At 31.8% G+C, this 8,060-nt stretch overlaps 1 protein-coding gene and 1 long non-coding RNA gene across 9 annotated transcripts in view; one reads left to right on the top strand and one right to left on the bottom strand.

The window, feature by feature from the left end:
* The first annotated feature begins 413 nt into the window (after positions 1 to 413).
* Positions 414 to 8,060, top strand: part of LOC101241905 (influenza virus NS1A-binding protein homolog A-like) — a 23,777-nt gene continuing 16,130 nt past the window's right edge. For 3 of the 8 annotated variants that reach the window (XM_026837190.1, XM_026837192.1, XM_026837193.1), the window contains exons 1-3: positions 414 to 736; positions 1,251 to 1,702; positions 1,856 to 2,100. In XM_026837190.1, coding sequence (XP_026692991.1) covers positions 1,281 to 1,702; positions 1,856 to 2,100 — 667 coding nt within the window. In that variant the 5' untranslated portion in view covers positions 414 to 736; positions 1,251 to 1,280. Of the gene's footprint in view, positions 737 to 1,250; positions 1,703 to 1,837; positions 2,101 to 2,266; positions 2,321 to 2,374; positions 2,420 to 2,476; positions 2,567 to 2,703; positions 2,743 to 8,060 lie in introns of those variants that run through there. The other 5 variants (XM_026837189.1, XM_026837191.1, XM_026837187.1 and 2 more) reach the window with 5 other exon arrangements.
* Positions 3,392 to 4,840, bottom strand: LOC113474785. Its single transcript, XR_003396472.1, has 4 exons — positions 4,564 to 4,840; positions 4,436 to 4,504; positions 4,234 to 4,368; positions 3,392 to 3,557 (listed from the first exon to the last, which is right to left on the bottom strand). It is a non-coding gene; the product is annotated as an uncharacterized LOC113474785 (long non-coding RNA).

Below are 8,060 nucleotides of genomic sequence, written 5' to 3' on the forward strand. Positions count from 1 at the left end.
GCAGCGTAGAAACCTGCTTTCTATGGCTTTGTAAGCAACGAATGCTGGTCGGGGCGTAGTGTTTTACAACGTATCGTAGTAGGAGTCAAAATATTTTATTATTTTGTCAAACATACGCATTATAAAGAAGTGAAAATCGCTGGTTCAAACATTACAAATTAGTATTGATTTTTTAAATTGGTTTTACACTTTGGAAGCCGATCAAATCATGAAACTTTAGGTCAACATTTCACATAACATATAGAGATTGTTACTAAACGATGATATTATTGGGTTTGTTTTGTAAAGATATTATTTTGTTTAAAGTGGCGGCAAACAAGAATAGCCTTAGTGAGCTTGACTAAATTACCATCATTCGTCAAATAATCGTCATGTTTTTATATATTCTGTGTCAATCAAATGAGAAAAGTTTACTTAATTTTTTTACCTAATATAGGGATTGTTACTAAGCATCGTTGTTACTGGGTGTGTTGTGCACAACGTATCACAGGAGGCTACACGAATCACAGTGATGAAAGCTTATATACAATAATACATGTATCAGCTAAAATATGGGGCTGAAGAAATATGATCAAAGTGAATTCCCAACTGAGTTCAACAATGATAACTTTAAAGTGGTTGGAACAGGAGGTTTTGGTGAAGTTCAAGTTTGTTACCACGCATTACTGGGCAGGGTGGCTCTGAAGTTGTTTCGTATCACTGGAAGCAATGAAGGAATTCAAAAGGCTAGAAAGGAGTAAGAAATTTCTTGTTATTCCTACATTTTTCTTCTGATTTTAATATTGTTTAATTAAATGTTGTTTACTTTAATTTACATTGTATTGCCTGTAGGGTGTACCAGTCATACCTTTATTCAAAACATTTTTTTATTGTTGTATTAATGAGCCTGTTTTAACAACTGTTGTTTTACCGTTACTACCTGTCTTTTCACTTTTGTAAACTTTCCCGTTTTTCTTTATCATGACCATAGAGGGGCAATAAATTTCATTCATTTCCATTTTCCCCTATAGCTTTCCCATGGGTGTTTCCCCAAGCTACATACCTCAGGTGTTTCCCCGGAGCTATTCACCCAATTATTTCCTTTCCAGATATTTTTCTTAATTGTCGTTTCTTTATTTATCTTGTATTTCTAATATAAGGAGATCAGTGTTGCGTGGTTACATTTTATAAACACAAGATGAAGTTACCAATAAACCAAATCGCTACATTATACGAATAACAACATTTAAAAATCTCTTGAATACTAACAGGTTAGAAAATGAAGCAAAATTCTCCAACGAATGAAGCATCCCCACATTGTCACCTTCTATGGTGTGACATCACTTTTTGGAAGGGAGGGTCTTGTGATGGAATTCATGGAAGGTGGCAACTTGAATGAACTTCTCATGTCTAAGATAGTTCTGTCTTGGACTGAGCGTCTTCAACTCTCGCTTGAATTGATATCAGCCATCAGTTACTTGCACAACCACGATAAAAAGAAAGCTTTCGTCCATGGTGACATAAAACCACAGAATATTCTTCTCACAAAGTCCAGGAGTCTGAAACTTGCCGACTTTGGTTCAGTGAACATCAGACAACGAACAGGTGCCAGCACAACAACATTCGAAATTTCTCATTCAACGCAACACACATGGCCATTCACCGCTCCTGAGTTTTTTAAGGATCTCTTTGCAGATAAAACACCGGCCATGGATATCTACAGGTAACTTATTTCTACACAACAAACATCACATAATTAGTTATTGTTTAACACCCGTTCATATGTATCTTAGGTTTGAGTGTTGGCATAATGCTTAGGTTTCATATTAACTGATTTAATCTTAATTGATTATGACAGGTGAATATTTTCCAACAGTTATGGTATCATTGTGTACGAAGTGTTGACAAGAATACGAGCGTACTCTGATTCTACCGCTGGGAAAGAAATTTTTGTAGAACACATTTGCAATGGTAAGAGGCCCAACCAAAGCAAATTGGATGTGGTGGATAAGCAATTGAAACAACACCAAAAACAAGATCATGAAATTTTCCTCAAGTTACAATCTCTTATGAAGGAATGCTGGCAGCATGAACCAACCAAACGACCCAAAGCTACAAAAAGTAAATAAATGTTTCTGTGTTTCTTTTTACAATACCAATCGTTGTGTAGCTAAGCAGTTAAAAGTATCAGTTGTTTTTGTCTAAAAGTAAGATTACAATTATTATAGTTTTCCTTATTTTTGATCACAACAAAAACTTTTAAAAAACATTTTTTTGTTATTAATAGTTTTGGAAACCATCACCCAACAAATAGATGAGTTACATGCCACGGAAGGTTTAGGTCTGTATAATAATGCTAAGCTATTAAACATGGTAATGAAAGATTTTTTTATAGATATGGAAGCCCTGACCCATGAGTTACCTACCATGGATGGTTCAGGTAAATATGATAATGCAGAAACATTAAACATGAAAATGTTATTGTTATTTTTAATAGTTTTGGAAACCGCTACCACCACGTTAAGGGGTGAAGTGACTGACATTGATACATTGGAATCTGAACAACTTGACCAAGCTTCTTATTATGGTTGGTATAATAAACATTAAAGGTATGATAAAGTGGGCTGAATATAGACAGTAGCAAATATATATTTATATATTTTCTAAACAACATTTATATCACAGACATATACTACTAAACATGAGGTTTATTGTTATTTTCAGAAGTGTCTGGTCAACAACTTAATGCCAGAGATCTTCCAGGTATGAATAATAATATTAAATTTATCAACGCAACATGTAAACGTGTAGCTCATTTATTCTAAATATGATTTCCTGCTTAAATAATCTGTCTACTCATACAACCTTATAACTTAGCAAGCATGAATCCTGATTATAAAGTATCAATAATTCTATGTTTATGTTGTGTGATGTTACAATGAAACAATAAACAACATGTTCATCATGGAGTTAATATTGAACAAAATAATCCAAGTTCAATTACTTCAGTTGCTGCATAATGTTTATTTCACTTCAAAATAGAAGCTGCATGCATGATTGTGGGTGGTAAGAATACACAGAAACTTGTTCAAATTTATGACATCAACAGAAAAAGTTTCAAACCATTGAAGGTTGGTTTATTGATATTACTACATATTTTATAATTTGATCAAAATATAAAACAATTAACATTATTACCACAAAGCTNNNAAGTGTAACAAAAGATTTGTTTGATTTTCCTTTCGAACAAATTCTAGGTATTTTCGGCCAAGTTTTAACCAAAGTTTTTATTTGTATTGGTCTTCCACATGCTATCTTACTAGGAATCCTAGGTACCTAGAAACTCATTGTAAACTTGTTTTATTTACTAAATTAATAAAGTAAATTTTAAAATATTTGATTTTATCCACAGTCAACCTTGTATGAAAGGTGGGGTTCAACCAGTGTGAAGATAAACAACCATGTTTATACGGCTGGTGGTCGTGGATCCAAGTCTGTCGAATGTTTGAATTTAAACCAAGTTGATGGTGATTGGAATATTGTGGCATCTATGAAGAAACAACGATGTCTTGCAGCATCTGCTGTGTTAAACGGTTGGTTCCTTATTGTGTTTAACAATATATTGGTTTTTACTATTGTAAAAAAATGTTTAGATATTATTAACCCCTCCTAGTGTTAACAGTATATTGGGGTGGGCTAGTTTACTTACTGGCTTAGGTTTGAAATAAGTTTATCTTCGTTACCAAACACATAAAGTAATTTTATGTTTTTCACTGGTAATAAATACTATGGTGGTATAACTGATTATTTTTTAAATTATGAAAAAAATATTCCAGATCAAATGTGTGTAGCAGGAGGATGGGGTGATGGTTTTGATATATTCTCATCAGTTGAATTATACGATCCAGTGGTGAATACATGGACAAACATTGCTCCAATGAAAACTAAACGACAGGACCATGCTTTTGTTTCTTATAATGGTTGGTATAATGAATATAAATGTAATGATAAAGTGGGCTGAATATGAACAGTAGCATGTGCACAATGATTCTCAATTCTTTGCGAAAGTAGTCGACTTGAAAAGACACAGATCACAATACCACATCAAACAATTGATAACACACCAAACAATCCTAAACTAACTAGTATATATGTGTATAGATCATTTTAAACGTTATTAAGAATTTAGTATCCCTTAAAATGTTTTGGCCTAAGCTAAAAATAAGCTCTGCTATGTCCCCCAACAGCATGTACCTTGTTTACTTTTTTATGTTTACTGTTGCGGCTGCAAACGTTCTTTTGCCAAAAAGACTCGGAACTCCTTACGCACTTCAGTTTGACACGCTTTTTATTTTAACCACCTTCGTTTGGTTGCAATTCATGCGGTAACTAAAAAGAAACGGAATCCACGTAAATATATATAATCTAAAACAGCGATGTCAATCTAAATTAATACCTGAATTTTCGGCGTTTAAAGATTGCAAATAATAATACAAACAATCGTGTACAAACAATCGTGGGCAATCTGCAATTATGAGAAGAACATTAGTATAAATTAAATAGAAAGAAAATACACGAACATACCACGTAGAGAATGTAACCTCTGACCTCTAGTGCCAATCCTTTACTTAAATGAAATCAAAATTATGCGCCAAGAATAAACTGAGATTGCCACGTAAAGAAACTCAATGAAGCAAAGAAACATAGATATTTAAACTTAAATAAATTTGGCATTCAGCCATCCGTGACATTTACAAAAATTAAATGATCCATACACAGAAAATCTTCCACACTTGGTATAACAATAAAGTTTTCTTCTTCGGAATTTAAATACGTTTGTTATTACATTTAATTTTTTTAGTCTGGTTGTTACTCTGGGGTTGATTTTCAATTAAGTATGGGATTTTCAATGTTCAAGAATTTTATATTTTATGCACACTGTTTTAAAAATTACACAATTTACATGTATTCCGTTTACGCATGTATATTCCAATATACAATTAGTGGATCTTCCTTGACACTGTTCACTGTGAACCATTGTTTCACTATGTATTAGATCAAACTGGTTTATTTAATATAATTTATCCTTATTCTATAAAATTCATTAGAAACACTTTACATTGTTTAATAAAAAGTAGAAATATTGTTAATCTTTAGTTTGATTGTGATCAAATAATTTAATGATTTCAAACATAATTCATGTACAGGTCGCTTGTACTCGTTTGGTGGATATATTGGTTCAAATCGTTTAAATTCAATGGAAAGTTACGATCCAAGAGAAGGGGAATGGGAATTACTAAAACCAATGAATGAGAAAAAATCTGGATTGTGTGGTGTTGTTTACAATGATGAGATTTACGCCATTGGTTTGTTGTTTTATTCTATATATAAAACATCTAAACTTACAGATTTTATAGCAATATTTTATTGTTATAACACAGGTATTGAAGTTATGCCATACTGGGTATTTTTTTTATTTATTTATGTTTAATTTTTCAGTCTCAATATATGTTATTTCACAACTGTAACTGTTACATAAAGTAAAAAATGTGATTCGAATATTTTTGCAAAAATACTAAAACATATTTAGAAATTTATTACTGGCTAAAAATATAAAACAGTAAATTTAAAAAGAATTATAAGTGTAAAGCATGTTATCAAGAAATGTAAAACACATTGTGGATTAAACATCCAACAAAAATGACTTGATTGTGAAGAATTTGTTTTACATTTTTAACTCGACCACACACTGCAAGTCACCCAACTTAAACTGCAAAATAATAAATAATATAATTTTACCCAAATACATTTGTACAACTAAATAACATTTAACACATATAATATTCTATTATTATATTAGAATACTGTTTTATTTATAATCATCACTCTATACTTTGTACAATGTTTATTAAGGTGGTCGTGGATTGAAAAGTGTCGAGCGGTATAACATACGAACCAACACTTGGACCAAAGTTAGCAGCTTGAACCACGAACGAGATGGTTCTTGTGCTTGTGTTGTGAATGGGAAGATATACGTCATTGGAGGGTAAGTGGTCATGTTCATGAAGTTGTTAATAGGAGACGTGTTCACTATAGGCAGTGGTGCATTAGCAAATTGGATGTCATGCCCCTACCTTTTGTTCATTGTTTACCTTATCTTACTACCTGGTTGATAAATGTTTTATCATCATTTCAACAGTAACTTGTTTATCAGCAGTTAATACAACGTGTGCATCCCATTTTATACGATCTCCCGCACAGCAATGCTTAGCCTCTTATTATGCCCCAACATCAGTCCATGGTCCGATAACAGTCTGTGATACATTTCTTATTCAACTACAAAATGTTGTTGGGACAGTTGTGTCATTTTGGTTTTTAATATTTTTTATTTGTATGTTTACTGTTCGTTTATCATCATGTAATGTTATACAAATAAGGAAACCAGCATATATTGCTGAGAAAACATTATTAGGTTTTGATTTTTGTTTCAATTTTATCTACTGCTACTGAAATTATTAATAACATTAATCTGGATCAAATTACAAAGTTTCCACCAGTGTATTAGAAGACATGTTAGTGCTAGCTTGCATAAACAAAGTGATTAGTAATGTTTGAATGAATGTGGTTTAATTAAAGTAGTTGAATAACACCAGACCTACCCATCTAATAATATTAATTATCTTGTGTTAGTCTTAGTGATGATGTATCAAAATCAATTGAGGCTTATGATGCAACAATCAATGAATGGAAGATTGAAACCAACATGGAGACACCAAGATCTCATGCATCAGTTGTAGCTTTGTAAACAATGAAAATCCTTAACAAAACTGTTTGTGTATTTCATGATTTGTTTTGATAAATATTCCATCAATAGTTTTGTAAACAACATGAGCCACTGAATTAAATAAAATCCTTATTACATAAAAGCACTTAAGATATTGTTTAATTACTTTGTCCTATTATTAACTTTTGATACTCACAAATTTATAAATATTTTTTCTATATTTTTCACAGCATCTCCTTTCTTCTTTTTTAATTCTTTAATGCAAAATTTCCATTTTAACTTTTTTAAATTAACCAATGTCACCATTTATTACTGCACGCCAGGGCAACAGCTTATAACTAAGGTGTCTTATTTGATAAACCATTTACATATTAGTAGTAATTACCAATTATGCAACTTTGTCCGTTGTTTTATCAATTGCAACTGTATATCTTGGTTTAAATATTGCATTAAACATTTTGATTAGCTACCTAATCATAACCCAATTAACTTATAACGCCACATTGATCTATTTATGATCGAATTGTTGTTTTTGTTCCACTGGTTTGAAGAGCAATCTGTAGTCGATTGGTAATTTACTGAATAAATATTTTGCCAATAAAAGGTAGTTTTCATATTTCTTTACATGGCACAAACGAAAATACGAAACCGTTACGTTAGTAATTAGTTACTTGTTTTATCGAACTTTGTCAACCGTAGCAGTAAAAGGGTTATTTCAATAGACCACTTGCCACAAAAAAATCGATAGGTGGCGACCGAGAGTATGTCTTCCAAGCTAAGTCCATAGCAACGTATCTTTTTGCATTGGTTTAGCAAAGTTATGCGACGTTTTTGTTGAAACTGTGCTTGTGCGGTCGCTATTTTTTAATAATACTTCCACGTATAGTAGGGGTAGATATTGTTAAAGATATGTTGTATCAGATTCGTTGTTAAATTTAGTTTTTATCACCAATTGGCGTAGTTCTATGTCTGTGCAGATATACGCAGTATTAGATTTACAAACAGAAAAGTTATGCTGCCATTGTGTGTGTTATAACTCATTTCATTAAGCTAAACTTTAATATTTTAGTTTATTATAAGCCAGACACAGACCAACATCGCACTTCAGCACCTGCAGGCTGCAATTCCATACACAGACTCAGACTTTATTGACAAAAAAAAACAGAAGAAAGTTTATTATTAGTGATATTTTATCTGATGTTAATTCATCAGTTTACTATACTGGTAACTATAGTGCAGGGTTGAATTTTTTCAATTTTAATATTATGTTGGTTACTTTTTAGGACGCTCAGTAAAG

Source organism: Ciona intestinalis, chromosome 12, assembly GCF_000224145.3.
Source record: "Ciona intestinalis chromosome 12, KH, whole genome shotgun sequence".
In the NCBI taxonomy this organism is placed as follows: Eukaryota; Metazoa; Chordata; class Ascidiacea; order Phlebobranchia; family Cionidae; genus Ciona; species Ciona intestinalis.